Here is a 23,887-nt window from a genome sequence, read left to right as displayed (position 1 = left end):
AAAATAGGACATGCCCCGACGGTCAGGACTGTCACTGAGGACGACGTTGTGTGGACTGTGAAGGCCTTGGATTCTGATCTACAGCATGTTGCATTCAGTGTGTACAATTCTTAGTATTAAACAAGATATATAACCTGAGTTAATACAACAGTCCCTACAAAATACTATTACATGTATTTAAAGATTAAAAAAGCTGTGTTTAATAGACAACTCTCAATTTGAATAGGACTAATTAAAAGTCTAGGTTTTCACAAATGAGCATGGATAGAGATAGATAGATGCTGGGAATCTATTCTCTAAGGCTCCGGTGTTATTTACATATAAGCTCTAATTTCCTCACCTGACGAAGAACATACTCCCTCCCTCTCAGCCTCTATCTTAAAACAGCAGATAGGTTGGCGAAAGGCAAAAAACGAGAAAGAATGAGTTCCTTTCTAAAGCTGTCCCTCTTTGACGTCACATCCTCTCCGAACGAGGGTCTTCTGACACATCTAGGCTAGAATGACGAGTCCCTCGCTTCTCTTTCTTGTCCCTCTCTGTCTTTTCTCGGAGAGATAGGCAGAAAGTGAAAATGGATACGGGAGAAAAAGCAAACTGCTGGTTGAATCTACAGGGCCACCCTATCGCTTCGTAGGGGAACAAAAGACCCAACTGCCCCGCTGCTCCAGCTCTGCCACAGAGCCCGACTAGGGGCCTCTCGGGGCCCTTTGAACAGAGGCCCCTTCATGGTACAGGAGGCCCAGGCGTGAGATAACCGGCCGACGAGCCAACACAACGCGCATCGGGTCACAAGAGGTCGTCGTAGTCCAGCAGCTTGGAGTGCTGGCGGCTCTTCCACAGGCGGAACAGACGGAAGTCAAAGTACGTCTCGATCATGTCTTTGCCTGCAGCCGGAGGAAGACGCAGAGAAGACAGGATCATTAATGGAAATGTACAAGTGTGTGTTAGAGACAAAAATATAAATTATGGCTAAATGTACATTGAGAATCTTGGCTTGAACCATAAGCTGTATGTAAAGAATGGAAGTAGCAGCAGTGATGTCAGATTAGTTTGTGGACTGTTTGAAGCCTTGAGTTAACATTTTGGAGGCCGCCATCTTGGTTTTTTTGCAGCCATAAGTCACCATATTTTGACAAGAATGTCTAGCTCTCGACACAGCCTACCCACAATCCTACTGGGCGGTAACTACTACGTCACTTTCTGAGTCCCTGTGGGTTGGGAACATGTTATCGTGGTGCACGTGACTTACTGGAAAAACTGAGCAACTTGTCCCTCTCGTGCTGTAGACAAAATCCTTCATATGTAAATTGAAGCGGTGCTGTCATTAAAAACCTACCGATCACTGTCCGATTCTCTGATATAAATGCCACCATTGCATTGTGGGAAATGGGCCGAGAATGCCTAGCTGTGTTTTTGCACACTGTAATATTACACCGCTTATAAGGCCGAAATAATATAATTAAAAGGCTAGCGATCAGTAACAGAAGGTGGTGGCTGGTGTGCGCCAGTGTTTATGCGTTTCTCAATGATTTACATGGTTAATATTGTTCTTTGGTGTTCATTTTATACAGGTTTTTCAAATGTTTTTTAATAAAAATATATTTTTTTCTCAAGGTTTGTATCGAATCGTAGGTCACAAATCGTGATATGAACCAAATCATGGGCTAGGTGTGTTGTTACTGCCCTAGTGTGCATGTTGCTGTGCATGCAATAAACATATCTGTGTAAAGAAAGCATGTGTTTGAGCTGGTAACTGTCTACAAATGCGTGTGTAGGACCTCACCCTCTGCAGACAGCTCTAAAGGGGACTTGAATTCGACCGAGGAGGGTCTCATCAGCTTCTTCAGAGTCTGAATCAGCTGTGGGGCGAGAGGCAGAGACAGAGAGGAAGAGTTACAGAGAGGACTACTTCATTCCAAATGCTATAAGGCATTCTGACATGGAAACAAACCAACCGAGTGGTGATGGTGCAGAAATCGGAGTGCATGCAGAGAGCACTGAAGCACTTTGAATCGGTCCATGCAACACGGCAGCTGAGTCTCTGTGAAAGGTCACTGTGCCACCAACTCAGCAATAGCTGACAATAAGTGAAAGACATTTTTGGTAATATTTTCTGTCTGTATAGATGCATATCTGTCAGAATGGATCTACAGTGGGGTAAGGGCCTGTCAGAGGAGGGAGCTGTTGGAGGAACACCTTATCTCACTGGAACTGCCTTTAAAAGCCCATAGATACATTTGGCTTTTTAATAAGTGAGTTAATGCCACTGGCTGGAATTCTCTGGATGAACCAGCTGCTGAGGACACTTATGACTTAAATGTCCCATGGCATGAAAATTACTCTTTATGAGTTTTTTTTTTTTTAACATTAAGATGCGTTCCCCCAGCCTGCCTATGGCCCCCCAGTGGCTACAAATGGTGATATGTGTAATCCGAGTCTGTCTGGCTGTCTATCTGGCTGCCTCTTAGTCTGCCTGCCTGCCTGTCTGTGGTGGTGTTGTGTCTAGAAAAGTGTAGTGTGCTGAACCTGTATCCCCATCATCAATTAGACTTCATCACTTCACCATCTGTCTGTCTGTTGCTGGGCCTGGGAGAATGACGATGCTTCTTTAGTCTGCATTTAAAACTCTAGCCACATTTAGATCAATGTGTTTTACTGTGCACTGTCTCTGCTAAAAACCAATACATGAAAAAAGAAATGTGGAAATCTTAATGCATCTTAACTCCTCCCCTTCCCCCCTCCCCCTGCCGGCCCTCCTCTCACTCCCTGGGGTCATGACCAGTTCCACCTGCTGTGCCATCACACATTAAATCTGGCATTTCAGCTCCAGAAGGCAATGCAGTGGATCTGTAAGATGAGCTATAGTGTGTTTGGTTCTTTTATTATTGTTATTATGATAATTAGTATTATTATTATGATTGTTATTCAAGAAATTTATTTTGCTATCTTGCAAGGAAAAACGCTCAGCATTCAAGTAAGTCCTTGAGATAAACTTTGGGCATATGTCTGAAGATTTCAAGGCCCCTTCCTTTAATATTTCAACATTTTCCCTCATGGGGACATGTCATGGTGAGCTGAGTTTGAGTTATCATGTTCCAAATTGTTTTTTTCTTTTAAGGTGATATACTCTTCATGAGATCATGGACTACCACTTTCCCATTTTGGGAAACATTTTCTTGCCAAGAGTGAGATGATATCACATTCCTGTCTGAATGCTCAATATTAAAGTACAGCATAGCCAACAGCTGGTTAGCTTAGCATAAAGCCTGGAAATGGGGGAAACCGCTAGCATGGCTCTGCCAGGGTCTGGTGAGCTGGAAATCAATCCGAACAAATAAAGCACGAGCTGTCAGAAAAATTCCCAAAACTCCAAAAATCCATAATGTGGTCCTGTGCACGTGGGTCACCCTCCCTAGCACAGCTGTAACGCAGCACCACAGCACAACAGGATAAATGACCAGTCCACTTATAATCAGGTTGAAACTGCAGACATATTGATATTCTCTGGCACATGTTAAATTTCTACATGTATCCACATGTAGTGGAGGCAGGCTAATGGAGCATTAGGGAGTGATGCGTGGTGAAGTGGAGCGAGCATCTGAAGCTGGCTCACTCAGACTATTAATGGCGGCTCTCCAGCCGAGCTTGCAGGAGTGCAAACAGGACGAAGCCGTCCCCGTCTAGTCCCCGAGGGACATCTACATCACGCGACAGGCTGTTGGAAATGTGCTACACGCAGCATTTAACACCATTCTCACACAGTGGCCTTGATCCAGCTGCAGATGGTACAAGCTATATTAAAACAAGGCTGGTATTACAGACAGACCTTTATTTTCCTCTGTTTTCATAAGTACTTCTATTTTTTTCAGTGTTCTTAAATCCTTTTTCTTCTTAAAATGCTAAAATTAAATAAAACGCCCAAATTCAATGAATTTAAAGCGAACTGATCAGTTATTTAACTTGTGAGGAGCGTCGTATGGAACCATCCACGTTATTCTTACAATTTGGTTGAAGGAAACCCAAATTACTGATATAAAACTTTTTGAAAATGGGTCAAATTTGACCCCGAGGACAACAGGAGGGTTAAGACTAGCTTTAGACAAATACTATCATAAATTATGTAACATCATTATCAGGCTCATCAGACCCTCAGATATCATCCTCTGGTGGTTTTTCTCTCCAAGTGTCTGACCGCCCTCACAGCTTCAGACTGCATTAAACACTTCATTTCGAGCCCGAGGTCAAGAGGAACACAAACATACAGTATGCATCTAATGGCCTTTTAACCACAGTATCCCTGAAATATTAATACAGGACTATAATTCACTTCAGATTTCAGAGGTTTTCGTGAAGTGAAGAAGCTCAAGTGTATTTTCTCAGAATAAAAGAACAGCAGTAAGCCATCCTAAGAAGCAGTCGTACAGTGGTTCTAGAATCAATATTTTAGTGTGTGGGCATGTTCCTGTGCATATGCTGTGTGTGTGTGTGTGTGTGTGTGTGTGTGTGTGTATCAGTCTCTGCGGGGGCTGAAGGGTCGTGGCATGAGCAGCTGTGTGTGCAAATGTGTGAACGTGTAACTGCAGTAGGGCTGAGTGGGTGTAACTTAATTAAAGGGGTGTCAGGAGTGTTTTTGCTGTCTTTCCAAAGTGCTGTGTGTGTGTGTGTCCGCCCCTGCCTGTGCAAGACAGCGGGATCAGCGCTGAAGATAATTCATACACCCGTCCGTATGATATCTAAAAATAATCACTTCCCTGTATGAAAACTACTCCCTCCTTTATAATTGTGCATATGCTAAAATGCTTTGGTGTGTCATTAGAGAGACAAAGTGTGTGTGTGTCTGTGTGTGTGTGTGTGTGTGTGTGTGTGTATATTATATATATCTTTATATACATATATTGTATATGTACTGTACAAACAGTATGTGTACATTAGAGATTATGCGTGCTGCATGTAGACCTAACTAGTGCAGTTGTATTTGTTCCTGCTGCTTATCATGACACCGTAGAGAAGTACCTTTTCTCCGTTAGCGCTGCCCAGCACGTAGCAGCCCATGATGTGGATGAGGTTGGGCTTGGGGTTGAGCTTACTCATCAGCCTGCTGAGCCGGCGCCAGAACCTGCAGAGGTTGACACAAGCAACAAGGCTGAGAGGATAGAGTCCAAACCACATAATAGTCACTTTCTGAACACAATGTGGTGGCTCTTTATGGTTAGAAATTTCCATTACGTGCTTTACACCAGCTGCACGCATTCAAATGTAAAGGTGAACCTGAAAGGGTGTACAAAGGAACCATATGTCTTATTTTTCTAATGGTTTCTAATGATGCCTGGTTGTAAGGAATGTATACAGTGGCTTGAGAAGGTTTACACACCCATGCTTAAGTTGATTCAAAAGAATTTTATCTTAATGCCTTAATTCAAAAGATTTAGGAAAATCCAACCTTACCCAACCTTGGTATTCTAATTCCAAAGGCCAAGGGAGCTTTATCAAGAGTCATAGTATCCTGATCCATGAAATAACTGGCCTTTAAAAATCAAAATGTGGCTGCCTCTATGGGCATTTAACATAGGGGGTGTATACTTATGTCCCCTGTAAGAACATTTATTTATTGACAATACATTTTTCATTCACAAAGAAAATTGGTGTCCTTTAAAAGGTTGGATTTTCCCAGTTTTTTTGCATTAAGGCATTAAGATCCTCTATTTTACTTTAGCACGGGTGTGTAAACTTTCTCAAGCCACTGTAAGTATCTATAAGTGACCGAAGGTCCAGACAAAAATGTAAGCCCACACTACAGTCAGTGATAATGAAGATAATGACTAACACAACCTGCTTAAACAGGATAATGCTTGCTCTTAGCCCTCTTTCATGATGATGGGTGATAGATGTCCACCTACTGGATCATGTCTTCTTCCTTCTCCACTTTTGCAAAGGTGGCCACTTTATTCTTCAGCAGGTACAGATGGCCCGGGCCTCCCTGGGGAAAGGGGTAGCTGTTACTCATGCTCTCTCTCTCTCTCTCTCTCTCTCTCTCTCTCTCTCTCTCTCTCTCTCTCTCTCTCTCTCTCTATGTATATATATCATCCAGGCAGCAGAAGATGTGTTTCATGTGGGTGAAAGCTGCTCCACCTCCACTCTCGTTGATTGACAGAGTTCTCTGATGAACAGAAAGCACCAGACAGACGGCGAGCTGTTGGACTAGTAGGTAATATCAGCTGGCTTGCTATAATCCCTGTTATTGCAGTTGCTTGATGTTTTGGCTGTGTCATAACAACTGCAAGTGTACAGCTGTCCATATTTACCACAGAAGTGTTGAAGTGTATGTGGCCCAGTTATGCTTTAAAGGGTAAAACTAATGGATTTCTTTTTATTTAAACTCCCAAAATAAAATATGTGTCCCAAAACTTCCGAAAAGCAAAAACAAATTGATATCATTAGCAGCTGATATTAGTTCATCCTTTAAGCCATAACAATAACGTTACAATCCGTCCCTGTGTCTCCTGTCACTCACCTGGCAGAAAATAAGCATGTTCCAGATCTTGCAGCCTTTCCTGTAGCCAATCAGCTTCTTCTCTATTTCCCCTGGGCCAAGGACACACACACACACACACGCACAGAAAGAGGTGTCACTTTTCCCAATCAGACATAATGGTGTGAAACATTAATTGGCTGTCCCTCAAGACGCACACACGCACACACACACGCACACACAAACACACACACGCGCACACAGTACAAAGTACAAAACGATGAGTCATTTCTTCTCCCCAGCAAGCTCAAACTTATCCTCTCCTTTGCCACATTTACACTGGGAGAGTGACTTTTCTACTTGAAACCGTTTGAAAACCCACACATGTCACACTCACCGAGGATGTCATCAAACGTGGCATGTTCATGGTCCTTCGAATGGAAAATTAAAGTTAGAAGATTAGCGTTATCATTCATTAAACAGTACTGAACAGAAATGTTAAGGATTTTCTACACCATCACTGTAACGGAGTCAAAGTTGGATGTACGTATATGTATATATTCTAAGAGTCCTGATCTTAACCGTACTCACAATAACAATTCATTACATTTTTGAGGAGCATTTTCAACAACACCAAAATACATTTAAATTCCACCAACATCAACATTGTATACATCTCAGCGGTTGTCAACCCCTTGGGTACAAGGTAAAAATCAGGTTCATTGGGTGATTAATAGGGTAGGAAAGCTGAGAAAAACCTCTATGCAACTGAATTGTATATCTCTTTTTTTCAGAGTTTCCTCTAATCTGTTTTTTTGTCTAATGTAAAGGGAAAGAAACCCTGAACCACCAAGTTTAAGTCTTGTGTTGGACCCCTTCCTCAAGGTTATGACCAAACCAAAGCCATGCTAGGGCATTGTGTGACAATGCTAACCTGCTGATGTGTAAAGTACAATGGTTACCATGTTCTTGATCTAATTTTAGCATATTTACATCCTATCATTTGCTAATTCATTCCAACAAAGTCCAGCTATGGCTGATGGGAACATCTGTAGTTCTGCAGGTGTTTGGTCTCAAACAAAGAGTCAGAGGATCACCAAAGTCATTACAACTCATCCTGAGGTAAACGTGAGTGTCTGCACCAAATTCCATGGCAATCTATCCAATAGCTTATGAAAATGATATTCTGATTATGTCATTACAAGTAACTTTCCAGGATTTATGACTGCCTGAACAAAATGTTCCATCCATCTAATAAGGCAAGGCAGCTTTATTGGTATGGCCCATTTCTGCAAAAACTGCTTTACACAAACATCACAGAGCAGTTAAAAACATCCTTTATACAGAATATTGAAAAAGCTAAAATAGAATGAGAGAAGTATGAAATAAAAGACGGGTATGATTTTGACAGACAGAGGCTAGAATAAGTTTACTTAACCAAGCTAAAATTTATTAAAAAGCGGAATAAAGTAATATCTTTTGGACATTGATCTCAATGCCATAATTCAAATTTTTTGGGAAAATCCAACCTTTTAAGGACACCAATATTCTGTGTGAATTAATAATGTATTGCAAATCAATAAATGTTCTTCTTTAAAATACTTTTTTTTTAAAAGACCAGTTATTTCATGGATCAGGGTACTATGCATCCTGACAAAGTTCCCTTGGCCTTTGGAATTAAAAGACCCCCCCCACACACACACACACACACAGCATCACATACCTTTCTCCATACTTAAAGATAGACATAGGGATATTTCATCTCTTAATGCAAATCAAACCAGCTATAAAGCTAACTGAAATAACACCATGCCAATCTCTGAGTATGGTGAAGGGAATTTGATGAAATGGGGTTATTTTAAGGAAATTTTAATGGTCAATAAACCTAAACATTTATAAAATTAAAATTAAAGGAATGAATGTTGATGGAACATGTCAACTTTTACTCAATAATATTTCAAAACCACTTCAAGATGCCCCAAAATTAATGAGAAGGGAGATTCGTACTTTCCAAAGAGCGTCGTGTGGAATCAATCATGTTATTTTGGGTAATTACAATTGGGTAGTTAAAAGAACACTGATATGGGAAAAGGGGTCAATTTGACCTGAGGACAACATGAGGGTTAAAGCTAAATAGTGTATAGCTGATTGCTGTTACTCACATAAAGAATGGGGATGATGGAGGGATCGTCCCTACGAATGATGTTAGGAACATATTCAGCCTTTGGGACCTTGGAGGATATCAGCTGTGGAAAAGAGGAATCATGCGGAGAGACGTGAATACCCCTGGCTGCACGACGGATATAATTTGTTGAACTTAAAACTAAAATTGTAAGTTGATTGCCAAGATTCTCACCATGATTTTAGGTGGGATGAAGTCCTCTCCTTCACAAGCCACTCTCTCCATCTCCCTCTCCTCGTCCCAGTCGGCGTCCTCGTCCAGCCCTTCATCTAGTGTCCCTGAGGAGGTCGGAAGCTCGCCACCTGACGCACACACACACACACACAGGAACAAAGAGTGAGATGAAAGGATAGCAAACAAACAGGATTAGAGAGGGGGTGCTACATTTAAAAGTGTTGCACCTGTTATTTCATCTTTCCTGCACAGAGCAGAGGAACTGACAGAGGAGTTAAAACGAGACAGCAGACCAGAGAAAACAACACAATAACAGTCTCCTGACGCATCCAGCCAGACACGGACGGCGACAACACAAAGCAACAGGCAGATGGACAACAGATTGAGACACGAGGAAGGCTGAGTGGAGGGATGACAGCAGGCGTGTAAGACACACAGAACAGGGCTGGAGATATTCAGATACACTGTAGACTCACAACGGCAGTCAAAAACTACAAAAAGACAGTGTATTATGCAGCTCTCTGGGCACAAGTGTTCAATCTGTGTGTGTGTGTGTGTGTGTGTGTGTGTGTGTGTTTTCTCCTACAACCAAAAGGATATGCATGTGTTTCTTTGTGCAATTCTAAATGTGATATGAGTCTGTATTGTAAAGTATGATGTTGTTAGTGTGTGTGTGTGTGTGTGTGTGTGTGTGTGTGTAGGGGATTGAGAGAGCGTTGACTCACTGTCTCTGGAGTCATGCAGGGAGTCAGGCTTGACCGGGGTCGGGTCACTCCATGAGCGGCTGAAACTCTTGGCCCGGCGGTCGGCAAAGGCTGATAGAGTTAGAGGGGGAAAATAGTCACTCTCTCTCTCTCTCTCTTTCACACACACACACACACTCCAAATGATTTAGCAACCCCAGAAACCAAGGGTTTTGCCTGTTCTGCCTGCTTTGACCCAGTGTGTGAAGAACAGTTTAAACTACTTGGGTAAACATAGAGTAGACAATTTATTTGACAAAACATTTTATACAGAATAAAAGAAAATTATAATTATAACTAAAATAATTATGCATTTATTAATGATGGTAACATATACATATATAAAGATCATTAATGTCAACAAGCCCCATTCGAGGGCTAGACTTAATTAATGATCCCTTAGAAGAGAACTAGTTAAACTTACTGGGTTTCGACTTGGGAAACTATCACATTTCCTTACTGAATCCTTTCCTAAGCTTCATACGTTATTTTTTTGTTATATTATACATATTCTGCCCGTTACCTAAATAAGACAACATTTTTGTTTAGCATAGGAAGGGACTGTCAGATTTACATCACAGGTGTTAGAGATACAGCAAAGAAACTAATGTGTACAGTGCTTAGTTTTCCGGCACTCCATTTTTCACCGTTAGATACAGTGGCCTTCAAAGTTTTCATACACAATTAGAATGTGATACAAAAAAAAAATTGTGACAGCGTGCACAGTCCCAGTAACAAACAAACATCAGTTCAGTAGGCTGACAGCAAACAGAAGGTTTTGATGGCATGTCAAATTCATAAACACAATCTAACACCATATTCCTATAGCCATGCACAGTATGGTTGCTCCATGCATAAAGCACAAATTCTGATGAACATCTATTCCTATGTTATGTCACAGACGGTAGCATGAATACACGACAACGTACTGACATTAGCGTGCTTACATACATGCTGCAGAGCCTGTGAAAGACTTACTCTGGACTTTCATCCTGCGGCTGCCCACAACCCTAAGGTGTGTGCGGAAATTTCTACAATTTTAGGGAAGAAAAGGAGAAAGAGACATTTAGAAAAGGAACAGAGCGAGAGAATGACAGAATGTGTCCAACCTACAGACAAAGATGGGTAAGTAAGTCAAAAGTTGAGCCAGAGCTGTGAATAGAAGATTGGTAACTACATCAAATCTGAGCCTCCAGTAGGTATCAGTCTTGTGCACATGCTAATGTGTTAGCATACATTATGATAAAGAGTACCCGAGTTTATATAATTAAAAGCATATTTATTCTGCATTACCTAGTCATCTGGCCAACTCTATTTCCTAAAACAATATTAGGTGGAAATGACATACAGTACATCCATGCTTAATTAGCATATTGTGAACCAAAATTAAAGTTTGAAAAAATGAGTTATATTGGTTATATGGATTTAAGTTAGTATGTTTTCTACAGAAATTAATAGTAGGAAAAATATATAATGCCACGTTCATTTTTAACTTGTGTCGTACAAAACAAAGACAAACATTTCAGCTACCTCGATAGAAAACTTGGGAAACGGGTTTGAAATCAGTTTTTTGGGGCAGCAGGTGGAAAAACATTGTTCTTTCAAATGGGTTACATTAATAACTCCATACCATAACCAATTCCAATGATAACTAAGTGCATCTTTTTAATTATGTCCCAATGTCTACATACTGTGTGCTAACATGTTAGCATTCAAAGAGGACGCTTTACAATGCTTTTTAACTCAGGATCTTCCTCCCTTCGTTTGCTGCCTGCCTGGCATTACCTTCACACAGGGGAATGTCCCTTTGCACAAATAACGCCTTGGTTTAAGTAGGAATTGCATAATTCATTCATACCACTGGAGAAAAAGAGTGGGACAGAGTGAAAAGAAAAGAAAAACAGGAGACAGCCCGCAATGGAACAATGTGCGGTCTAAAGCCCAGCTTTTTATCATCCGTCTGCTCGTCGGACTCGGATGGTTCAGTGGAGTGTAAGAAGGCTTCACTATTACTTTTATTGTGGTGACTTATCCCTGAATAGCTATCTGCCACTTCTAATACATATCCATACGTATACTGCATGTCTTTTAATTGGTAGTTTTGTACTTGCACCATCATTTATGTTGCTACTGCTGCACAACAAAAACTAAAGTTCTCTTATGTCGTCTTTTCCTCGTTATGCGGAATTATGGTATGAAACTTAGAGCTTACTGAAAGTACGGTTTTGCTAAATGACAATGTTACAATGAAGACTAATTGGGAGCACTGTTCAGCCTGTGGGAACAGCTGGAAGGACCTTTAGCCCAGTGATGTCATCAGGGGTCATCGCAACTTGGACTTAGAGTCTACAAATTGCAATGGAGGGTCAGCATTAAAAACCGGGGTCATGGAGTCTCCCAGACAGGGAGGTTCTATCTATCCCTGAATATCCAAAGCGAAAGCTATGTCTGGGTTCTCAGCAGTAAGTCGGACTCATTCCAGTTGGGGTTGGTCTCCGCCAAGGCTCCCTTTGGCACCAGTCCTGATATTATTATAATGAATATATTCCTGGATGGGATATTTAGGAGTAGTGGGGATTCAGTGGGCGGGGGATCTCATCGCTGCTTTTTGCAGATTATGTGGCCCTGTTGGCAATATTGTTCCGGGACCTTCAGCACCTCTAAATCCGAGACATGCTTCAACAGGAAACCAATGGAGTGAATACTTCATGTAGTCATTACCCCAAGGGAAGGAGTTCAAGTACCTTGGGGGCTTGTTCGCAAGTGGGGGGGACAATGAAGCGGGAGATTGGCTGGAGAATCGGAGCAGCTGGGGTGGAAACTACACTCACTCAGGCAAATCTATCTACCGTTCAATGTTTGTTCCTACACCCACCTATGGTCATAAAAGCTGGTAATGGGTTTCCTCAGGAGGAGGGGCTGGCGTCTCCCTTAGAGATTTAGAGAAAGGGCGAGAAGCTCTGTCATCCGTGAGGAGTAGAGGAGTCAAAACCGTACACTGATAATTACTGGCTACATGAACCGACTTGAGTCATGATCTGTCAACTACAACATGAATAGTTACACTACATGCTAACCAGTCCCAAGTGGCTAGCTATCAGCTATCTTCAAGAGATTCTAAACGTCACATACAAGATGAAGCTACTGAAACAAGACGGCACACGGATCTGCATCTGTATTTGTTGATGAGCATCATCTGAGGTCATGAGAAGTGAAGCCGCGGGGGGTCCTGCCATGTAGTCAGGTAACTAACAGTCGGCAAATATCACGAGTCACACACCAAGACCAAGACCTGTTCTTTAACTGATATTAAACTATCAAACTGAATGATGCTGCTCTTTTAATTGAAACATCTGGTAATGACAGTGCACCGCTGTGTGGGATATCCTGTATTTTTCACTTATTCAAATGGTGATAGTGTTGAAAGTGGAGGATTGTTTCAGTTTTTGTTTTACAGCAACCGAAATAGTACATTTAAAACCTATTTTAGTCTTGCTTCATTTTGCCATCGTCAATGGATTACTGGTAGTTAATGAACAGACATTCTTTCTATATTTTATGAAGATGAAATTGGACCATAGTAGTACCGAGCTGTACCTAGCTGAGTTTACAGGATAATGGAGCTCTGTGGTGATGCAATGATGAGGTCCGTGACACCTGACATGGCTGGTCCACAACCCCACTGCTCATTATTTTGAATGTGACCCACCTGTCGTCAGTTATAGCTAGCTTTTCCCACAGTCTCTGCTGTTTGTGCCATAACATAACACCAAAGAGCGTCACTGTCAAACTAAAGGCTTTTGTCTCAATAACATCAACCTGATATACTGTATTAGTGTAACATCAACCAAACAGCAGCAAGGTTCATCTGTGTCACAGTGAAATGCAAAGCCTCCCACCTGCATTTCTTTTTTTCTAATCTCAAGCTATTTCATATCCAGAGTGCAGTTTGAGGCATGTCAGTGTTGAAGCGGAGCCTAAAATAGAGGGATGACTCAGAGGAGAGGGGGATCCATGAGTCAGCCACTGTTGCATTTTCCTACTGAGTGACAACAGCCAACACCCGTGCATCAACACTACCCAGCCAAATTCCTGTCAGTGTACGCGCATGAATACTTGTGTTTGGAAAAAATGTATTGCTTATTCAAACGTGCATAATTCAATACCTATCTAATAAAAACACATGCAGCCCTGTACAGACACACACACACACACACACACACACACACACACGGATTGGCCCTGTAACAGAAGTTGAGGGCCCGAGTGTGTAAAAGCATGCCAACTGTTCACCAAAATGTCTGCTGAGGAACAAGCTATCAATAGGCTACATAGTCAAAGATAAATGTAGAAATAATGACTTATATCTGTGCGTGTTTGTGTCAAGAGTTAGTGTACCAAACTGTTACCATAAATGGAGTGAGATGATCTTGATTACTGAGTCATGTTTTCAGTGATTGGATTGACAAGGCATGACATAACATTTATTACTTTTAATGAATGACCTAAATTAAGTTTCTCTTGCCTCTGAGGGCAGTGGTGTTAGATATAAAATGTTTCTGTGACCCATAGCTTTCATTCTCTGTGGTAACTAATTTTTTTTAATTACATTTTAACATTTTCCTCAGCAGATGGGGTGCGCTCACTTGTCATGGAGATGGCTCAATTATGATCACATGACCCAGCAACTAAGCCATCCATCCAGAGAGGAAGATTATGAGATGGGTTAGTCTAAGTAGTCACATTAATAGCATGGACATTACTAGTAGTGTTATTTTCTTTTTGCTAATTGGATTACCAGCATAGTAGTTCCAAATGAGTCATTTGGTTCAGAACCTTTAACACAACCCGGAAAACTTTTCTCTTTAACCTGATCTCTCTGTACTGTACTCACCTTCCTCAAGTCCAGCTGCCGGCAGTCAGAAAGCAGTATTTCCCATGGCCATGGTACAGTACAATGGTGTGTGTGTCGTATGGGCCACATGCATTCTCAATTAGCTGTTAACCAAGTAATGCTGAGGCAGCACAGAAAAATAAAGGCTGATCTCTTCTCAAGTTAAGGTAAAACATGGAAATACCTTAGTGTGCATTTCTACAGCACTAATTCCATACGTAGTCAGATGTTGATCGATGTTTCAAATTAAAAGCCTACAAGCAACACAAGCTTCTCTCTGCATTGGAGGTCAATAAAAACCCTGTCACCGTTGGAAAATGTACAGTAAATGTGGAGATGAGGTTAAACATCAGCCAAGTAGTCCATTAAGAAAAAAATCATTTTCAGATGTTAAGAGGGGTATTTTGCTGTGTCATAGGGAAACTGTAACACCACACAGGACAGAACAGGACAGCCAGGACACGGTACCTCTCCATCATGGTGGCTGCCTCCTGCTCTCTTTTCCGCCTCTTTTTCTCAGCAATGCCTCGGAAAGCCCTGCCAGGATGTCAAAGCGGTAAGTGGATTTTTGGAGAAATAAAAATGTTACGTTTTAGCTGCGCCTGACCGAACACAAAAGAGTTTTTGTCGGAACCCAAACTGACCCAAAGAGGGTACATAACCTTTACAGAATGTGTCTGATTTAGCTCAGGCATTTTCTTTTTTTTGTCCTTTTATTTTTACCATTGGCCTTACTTAAATGGCACAAAGTTGAGAGAAATTAGATTTAAGCCCTTTGAGTCTAGTTGGGTTCGGGCATAAATATAAAGTTTCAGTTTGGGTGGTTAGGGAAAAATAAAGGTGAGGAGGTTAAAGTCCATAAGGGTTAGTGAGGGGTTTAGTTAGCTTTGCTGAGTAGTTAGGGTTTGCAGCACAAAGCCGTTTCATCCATCAAAGACAGAAGCCGTGGCTATATTCTCAAGTAGTAAACCAACACACACACATACAGCTATAACACAAGGATCAACATGCAAGAGTGGGAGCTACAAGAAGACACAGTGAGGAGTAAACAGGAAACTCAATCTGCCTATTCAATGTTTTAACCATATTATTACGTCACCAGTATCCGCAAAGCAAATCCTGCTGAGCGAGTGTCATCATTGAGGTTCATTATTACATTTCCCAATGATATCTGACCATGAGGTATTTCGGTGTCCATTACTTGTCATTCTGCCAGTGTGTAAGTTGGCCAACGTGGGTGTGACAGTAATGGCTCTGACAGGACGTCAGACATAATGAAAATCATCTGTGACAACGTATGTCAGAAATGAAGTCATGTCCTGCAGCCGGGTTTTGACTGACAACCAATAGGCTGAAGTCACCGGAGTCAGTACAGTGCTCGTTATCCAACAGCTCTGCCTCTGCACTGCTATTGTACATTTGTTTTCCCTCATGAGCTCTCTCACTCTCTGTTTCCTCTCCCTGAACAAGAGGAACATGTTGGACATGCCTCCTCCTTCAGCCTGTCACTCCTTCCACCATCTGCCATCACCAGAAACTCTAAAAGCTAAGAGCCCTCTTCCTCTTCTTTTCTTCTTTGTTAGCAGTGCCGAGTGGAAGGTGTGCCTGTTTGGAATGAAAGGTTGCTTGGTATCCAGTACTATAATTTTTTTTCACAGCTTTATTGTGTCAACTATCACAAACGGGACACAAAGTGCAGTTATTAAACACTTGGTTCCCAGTGTTGTTGACAAAGCCTCATTCAATGGTAAATGGTACATTTAATGCAATGATGCAGCACCTATACCTAATGGACAAAGCGCTGTACAATTTTCCTGTCATTCACCCATTCCTAGTGGGGGAGGGGTCATGGACCACGACAAGACACCCTCATTGGCTCTGCAGCAGTCGCAAGAGCGAAACACCTCTCAGAAGTATCTCTGCTGCAGAACATCGTTAGATCAGCATGGGACGTGTGACGTCTTTTGCGTTATAGAGACACACACACACACACACACACAGAGTCCTTGATTTATAGTTAGATAAAGCAGTCCTGTACATTTCCTGCCAAGGTGCACGTCTCAAACTTTGAAATTATTAATTGTCCAGACATATTTTTTTGCTAATCTGTGTCTATTGTGATGGTCTGGTCATTCATAATGCTGTTATTTTGAGCTGATTAACAAAATGTATTATATATATATAATATACATTTAGTTAATCAGCTCAATCTGTGTCTATCTTTAGACTGAACCACATCGTGCTGGAAGCAATGCTTTGCTTTGATCAATGTGTTTTTTTTTATGATGGCAGACATTACGGCCCTGTGTACAGGTACATGGTTATTCTGACAAACAGAGACATTTCTCTTATGTTTACACGCAAGTTCTAAACACGAGTCTTTCTAAAATCTCCGGTCAGAGTGGAGATTTTTTGAAATATTCGTTTGCACGTAAACTGAGACAAATGGAGATCTAGGCAGCCGAGGAAGTGAGGAAGAGAAGAGAGAGGAAGTGATTCTGATTGGCTAACGTGGGTTGAGCTCATCGTTACACTGCCACCTACAGGTTTGGTATATATACACGAGTACGTCTAAATGAACAGTGTACAGCGTGCTGTGCACAATGTTATTTTTCAAACCGGAGAAGCGGAAATGTCAGTTTCTAAAAATAGCCAGCCACATGTAAACGTAGTCTAAGTGTGGGTAATAAGTTATCACTGTGTTGCTCTGTAATACATCAAAGACACTTCACTAAAGAAACTGTTATTATTATCATTATTCAGACGAGGCACCAACACCAACACCAACACTTTGATACTTTAACTTGATAACTCATTTTTGCCACTCATGAGTGTAGGATACACATTTCATTCCCATGGTACGGTACCTTCCCTGGACTATTGAGTGAATGAATAATTTAAAACACCCAGTCCAGCAGATAGTGAAGGACACCGCAGACTGAATAGCACAAAGCCACACAAGGAAAAGGGTTCAACGCATGTTACCTTACTGACAGAGTGAGAAAAGTAAGGAGGAACAGTGGGGGCAGTTAAATGAGTTACTCACGATATTCTACAGGCGTAGTTTGGAAGGCCGCCACGTAGAGAGAAGAGTAGAGGAAGGAGAGAGGACAAAATGAAAGAGAAGTCAGCAACAGGACTACTCGCACACATCACACATCAGAGACTGCTTTATGTTGCAGGTCTCCCTTTCACTGAGGATACAGTGAGATGAAAAATCTTGATTGAAAACGTCCTGATTGTGAACTCAAAATATCAGCGAGAGAAGACAGAATCCCTGTCAGTCTCATTAGGACACACACATTGGATATCAGTGATGAAGAGAAGGGAGGAACAGTACATGACAGATGATAATAAAGCACATACCTACCTGATCGGATCAAAATGTCTTATTAGAAGTGGGCAAATAAACGAATCGATTCTACAGTAAATGTGTAATTTATTAAACTGGAACAAACCCATTACATTAGAGGTGAAGGACACTGATAGGCCAGTCTTTTTAATTAAAGTCCATAGTCAGGCCAGGCCCATACATTAGTCTGACCCTAATATCGACACAGATGGAAACAGATGGAAACGGGATAGGGAAGATGCTGAAGGGGGATTGTGGGAGAGAAGACGGAAAAGATTATGGTGGCTGAGCTTTGTCAGCTTGACGGTCATAATTATAGAATCTGCATGTTAGGTGATAATTAACTAGTCACGAGGAGTGTGTGTGTGTGTGTGTGTGTGTGTGTGTGTGTGTGTGTGTGTGTGTGTGTGTGTGTGTGTGTGTGAGAGACCAACACACGTTTTCTAAATCTGGTTTATTGGGAGCAAGAGGAAGGACTGGCTTGTACAGATAGCATTCTGGGATGGGAGAGAGACGTGCTCTGGTTTATTGGCATTTTTTTAAACCAATCAAAATCGTCTCGGGAGGTGCTAAGCGACGGACGGAGCCATGGTGCCTCTGTTAAATAGTCTCAGGAAGGAACTTTTTTTGGTGTAACAGGCGTACGTAGGGAGGCGAGCGCTGGACTTTACTCAAAAAAGGTAAATGAAATTTGTCGGCTGTAGCTCAGAACTGAGACAAACATAACACACAAACAGGCAGGAAGTGGACTGGCTTCCTATGTTGAGTAATGTGTGAATGCTCATTATGGCTTTAAAGTAGAACGCTACATCTTGGAAGGAAAAGACTGGGCCATCCGCTGCAGTCAGACACTGTGCTGTACAAAGAGAGAAGGCGCATTTCTTTGTAATACTCACGCCTGCATGGTGGTGGTGGCTGTCTGAAAGCTGAACATATTCTCTTTGGGGAACCAGCTATTAGGGGTGTCCTCTGCAAACAGAAACACAAAAGCGAAGTGAAGTATCCGCTCGTAAAATGCTGAAACACGGTCATTACAATTAGCGGAGGAGGCTAGTGAAGGCACGATGACAAGAGCGTGGGAAGTGAAACATGGGAGGGAGACGGCGTGAAGTACAACTCCTTTTCACTGTTTGTTTTTTTAGGTATCTTAAATGTGTTTCACAACTATTTTACACATTGCACGCGAACACATTTATCATAAAGCTGTCGACATATCTACACTACTATCACTGAAAAACATGTTTTTTATCTTTTCTCCCTTAGACTGTTGTAAGTCCCTCTCTAATTGCATTACCCAGTTTACTCTAGCTATCTGCAACTAGTGCAAAACGCAACAGCAGGGCTGTTAACACAAACTAATCGTTGGTCCCACATCCCCCACCCTGCATTGGCTTCCAGTAAAACACTGACTTGACTTCAAAATTATTCTAATTACATGCAAGGCCTTGCGTGGCCCTGGTCCTGCTTCTATAGCAGAGTTGTTGAGCCCTATTCTACCTGTTGGCTACTCCGGTCATCTGATTTATCTGTTTCCTGTACTAGGCTACAATGATTTTGCAGTTCTAAACTTTGGAACCGCGTCCCTCTTCCATCAGATTCCATTTTGTAAGCTTTAAAATAAAAATGATAGAAAGGCCATTCAATTAGTTTTAGTGGTCATTTGATTATTATAAAAACAAAATAGAGCTTGATGTTAATTCTCCTGTTGATAAAACACATCAAGTAAAGTGTTTTGCAGCCTGCTGGGAGGAGAACGACTCCAAGAGGCTCCGGAGACGCTCTCCGAATCAGAGGGGACAGAGACGGAGCCAAAGAAGGACGTCACTCATCTGGTGATAGCAATGTGCTTTGTGTACGTGAAGCATTAACTTAATTTGACTCATTTAGCGGCTGGCTCTCTGACTGGTAATATTATTACTACACTACTATGTTGTCTTGCATGTCGGAGTTCGTCCACTGCCATGGCAACAGTACACATTAAAATGGCTGGGATCCCAATGACCTTTCTTTTCATTTTATTTCTATGATTTTAAGCGGCTGTTTTTCTATAGTTTAGCCTTTTTATAAATCTCTGCATATGTATAGGTATGTATATAAATCTTGTATGTGCTGTATATTCCCATCCATCTGTCTTTACCCCTTTCATCATTAGACGCTCTGTCCTCGCTGTACATCCTCTCCAGTTTCTTGCGGGGCTTCCTTCCATCCTGCGGTGAGGTATCCAGGTCCAGGGAGCGCTGGCTTTGACACGGAGCCCGAATGCAGGCCACGCAGTCTGGGGTATATTCATCCCGCGACCCCCCTCTCCTCATCCCCCAGTCCCGGATGTTGTTGGCGCTCCCAGAGCTCTGGAGTGGCTGTGATGATGACGGCGGGCCTCCGTGATGTTGGTGGGCATGGTGATAGTTGCTGCGGTGATGGCTACTATGATGATGGCTACTGCAGGCAGCTGTGGCGGACGGCTGGCTGGTGCAGGACAGGTTGTGGTGAGCAGAGGCAGGAGCCTGGGACTGAGACTTCAGCACGTCCAGCTCCAGGCTCTCCTCGCTGCCACGACCCACAAGGGTCATCTCTCCTTCCCTTGTGATTGTATACACCCTCGCTGGCTTCACCACCACGCTCCCCTCTTGACCCCTGGCACCTGGTGGGTCCTCTATGGAGAGGCTGCGCTCCACCGAGAGTTGACGTTTAGAGGGGCCCAAAGGGGCCTGGAGGGTGTTAAGCTTAGGCGGAGACTGGAGATGAGCACAGGGATTGGATTGGCTGGACTTTTGGGGTTTCGATATGGGCAAACAGTGGCTCTGTGGTGTCAGACTGTTGTTATGCAAGTGGATGACGACTGGAGAGTCGCAGTTCTGGTTAGGGAAGGTGTTAGACAATAGATGATCTGGTGATAGAGGGAAAGAAGCAGAAAAGTTTCAATAAATCATGTGCTCTGTACTTTATACATGTATTGCTTTGGCAGCAGAATGGTAACCATTTGTGAGCCAGCACAGCTTTCGGGAGAAGGAGAAGGGAAAGCAGAGAGGTGGCTGAGTGTAAGAAAAGAGCAGGATGAGTTAGTACAATGCACAAGGGGCTTTGGCCCTTTCCACCTGCAGGGTCATTGAAGAAAATATTCTCCTTCTCACAGAGTAAGCATCTTTAATGCTGCAGGCCAGGAAGTGTTTCTTCATGCTATCTATGCAGTGTGTGGAACAGAGCTAAACTGAACTAAACTACAAAAATAGGGCCAATTATTGTTATATTTACATTCCAACCCTTCTGAATTCCTTTAGATGTGTTTAAGTGACATTTTATGTAGTTAGATTGCAGTTTTATTATTTTGGATATGATTCTTTGGGTATATGGGTAGCTATAGAGCCTGTGTCACACCAGAAAGTGGGACAGCAAAGTCAACCCATGCCGCCTGTGTGCTAATGCTGCAAAAGTGCTCTATTAACGGGTCTGTATGATATAGCACAAAAATGTATGCAGACTATTACGTATGATATCCTGCGAAAACTAGGCGACCGCCAGCTGGTCATGTGACACCGGCTACAGAGCTCAGTGACGCAGAGTGTAGGTTTTTGGTTGTGTTTAGCAGCAAGAGAGCTCTGTGTCGCCAGCTACAGAGCTCTGTCATATTAGCGGTAGTTAGTAGTAGTCACCAGATAAAATGGAACTTTGAGCCGGGTAAATGGCAATGCGAGCTGCTGGTAGTTTTGTCGGAAATTACAGTTAAGTTTGCAACAAAAAAGTGAGCGTCATGGGTGACGACAGTTAAGTTTAGGCACCTAGTTAAGTTTAGTAAATAGATCATGCACTCTTAAAACAGATGTGTTCATATCAAGTAGACACTAATGTGTCTATTTTATTCTTGTGTTTTATGTGTCCTAATGTTATTACAGAGAAAGTCAGAGATAGTCAGATAAGTAATACAGAGAAAGTCAGAGAAAGTCAGATAATTAATACAGAGAAAGTCAGATAATTAATAAAAATAAAACAAAGAGAGCCAGACTCAAGTGGTAGCACTTTAAAGAAAAAGTGTGAATGTGTAGTGTCGAGATAGACATGAATGGCAGCACTATATTGGCTTAATTAGTGTGAAGAAGAGTCAGAGACGAAAAGTAACGTCTCTAAAAATAGAGTTGTGAAAGGTAGTGACACTGAGGTGATCACGAAGGATAGCACTAACATGGACTATTAAGTGTGAAAGGTAGTCTCCAGTTTAAAAACTCCTATTTTGTTTTTAACTGTCTATTCATGTGTTTTATCGTTTTTTGATGCTTATGATTTTTAACTGTTTGTACTTGTGTTTTATCTGTTTAACTGATTTTATGTAAAGCACTTTGAAATGCCCTGTTGCTGAAATGTGCTATACAAATAAAGCTGCCTTGCCTTGCCTATATAAGGACCACGCATATTGTTTTACTTATAACACACCTACTGTGTTTGAATGCATGGTTTGGCCTAAAACAGTCCCGTGGAACCAACATGCATTTCCTGTGTGAAAGTCTTTGGTTTTCCCTGTGAAGCTCCCAGCTCTGTTTTATGACCCACGAATAACAGTGCTTAACCAGAGTCAATATGGTTCATGAGAAAAGGCTGAATGATGACAAAGTCCCTGCTACTACTACTTCAGCAGAGTAAAAATTGACAGCAATAACGATTTTTCCTGATGAAAGACTGAGAGTGGCTCTGTGTTGATGGATCAGAAGCTCTATAAATGACAGAAGGCAAAAGTCCTTCTACTTTTCAGAGAGACTCCGCTCGACCCTTCAATCATAGGGCATTGTTTTAGAGGGGGTCTTAACTCACTGCCATGATGAAACTAGTTTAGGAAAGAGGGTTGCTTGGAGGCACTTTTGAAAAAAACAACCAAGATGGCTGCAGCTGTGGAACTTTCCATTCAAGTACACATTTTAAATTCTGAAATGGCAACCCTCACCCTTCACAAACATGTTGACTCGGTTTAGTCGGTTAACACTTGTCCGTCTGTTCAATGCTACGTCTCACGTTTGATTGCTATGATTGGTTGTAGGTCTATCCAATTGTGTCCAGAGGCATTTTTGCTCTGCAATCGGTGATAACACCCCTCAGAAATCAAAGATGTACATAGAGGTTTAAGACAATCTCACATTTGCTCTGGCGTTGTCAGGTTAAGTTTTTCCTCCAGCTAACCCTGCATTTTTAAAATAACACATTCTACTGCATTGAGCATGAGAAATAGAGTACTGAATGGTGTAGGACTTTGTTGGACTCCTTTTTTGCTGTCCCTTGTTGGTGTTCAGTGTTATGTTAGATAATGATTTTAATGATTCCCCTACCTGCTCCGTTGCAGTTCTCTGGATTGGTATTGGACAGGCATTCTCCAAATGCTCTGGCTGCTCTGTAGAGACAAAACAAGTGCAGAATTTAGACCTAAGTCATTCGGCACAGCTGCTATGGTCAATCACAGAGAAGTGACTTACAGAGAGTCATGATTCTCTCCACATGAACAGCCTACCCCGGCTTTTCATCAGCGAGGCCTTTTCATAGGTGACTGCCATTACATGCTACCAGTCAGTTAGACTGCACCACCACAGCATTCTGTAAGAGTGTGCTGACTCCACACTCTGTAACAGCGTGTTCTTATATACAGTGTAGTGACAGCTTGAAGCTACAGCTTGCCTCCCCTGCACAGCTAAGGTCCTATAACTGGGACATCACATGAGCCAGCCATAAAGCCAAGAAATAAATGCAGGCACCTATACACGTTATGAAAACTGACATATTGGACTAGTTCTGTACACTGGCATGTTGTGCAGAATGTCTATGTTGCAAGACTCTTTTTAGTATTTAACACATAATGAGAGGACTAATGCTCTCAGCAAAGCTGCTGCCTTTAGCCAGGTTTCATTGTATGTGTGACAAATAAATAAAAACTAAATCAAATTTATGAAGCATCAAACCCTTTTTGAACTAAAACAAAAGTACTTTTGATTAATACATGAATCTAGATGGCAGATCCATACATCAGTTTTCCTGTTTCCTATTCATTTATAATAACGACAAATATCCATTCCAGTGTTTACCCCGTTCATGCAAACAG

The 23,887-nt window shown here is 42.0% G+C and overlaps 1 protein-coding gene across 2 annotated transcripts in view; it reads right to left on the bottom strand.

Annotated features, from left to right (window-relative positions):
* Window positions 1-313: 313 nt before the first annotated feature.
* The window catches only part of nsmfb (NMDA receptor synaptonuclear signaling and neuronal migration factor b), a 35,297-nt gene continuing 11,723 nt past the window's right edge, over window positions 314-23,887 (bottom strand). Inside the window, exons 2-16 of one of the 2 annotated variants that reach the window (XM_034872476.1) lie at window positions 23,124-23,185; window positions 19,952-20,701; window positions 18,711-18,783; window positions 17,509-17,514; window positions 14,931-14,999; window positions 10,547-10,599; window positions 9,551-9,640; window positions 8,826-8,953; window positions 8,632-8,715; window positions 6,867-6,900; window positions 6,512-6,582; window positions 5,898-5,977; window positions 5,014-5,116; window positions 1,784-1,859; window positions 314-884 (exon numbers count right to left, since the gene is read on the bottom strand). In XM_034872476.1, coding sequence (XP_034728367.1) covers window positions 787-884; window positions 1,784-1,859; window positions 5,014-5,116; window positions 5,898-5,977; window positions 6,512-6,582; window positions 6,867-6,900; window positions 8,632-8,715; window positions 8,826-8,953; window positions 9,551-9,640; window positions 10,547-10,599; window positions 14,931-14,999; window positions 17,509-17,514; window positions 18,711-18,783; window positions 19,952-20,701; window positions 23,124-23,185 — 1,777 coding nt within the window. In that variant the 3' untranslated portion in view covers window positions 314-786. The remainder of the gene's footprint in view (window positions 885-1,783; window positions 1,860-5,013; window positions 5,117-5,897; window positions 5,978-6,511; window positions 6,583-6,866; window positions 6,901-8,631; window positions 8,716-8,825; window positions 8,954-9,550; window positions 9,641-10,546; window positions 10,600-14,930; window positions 15,000-17,508; window positions 17,515-18,710; window positions 18,784-19,951; window positions 20,702-23,123; window positions 23,186-23,887) is intronic. The other variant, XM_034872477.1, reaches the window with a different exon arrangement.

The sequence above is a fragment of the Etheostoma cragini genome, chromosome 5, assembly GCF_013103735.1.
Source record: "Etheostoma cragini isolate CJK2018 chromosome 5, CSU_Ecrag_1.0, whole genome shotgun sequence".
Classification (NCBI taxonomy): Eukaryota; Metazoa; Chordata; class Actinopteri; order Perciformes; family Percidae; genus Etheostoma; species Etheostoma cragini.
Note: the sequence above shows the minus strand (reverse complement) of the source record. Positions and strands in the feature narration are given on the sequence as shown.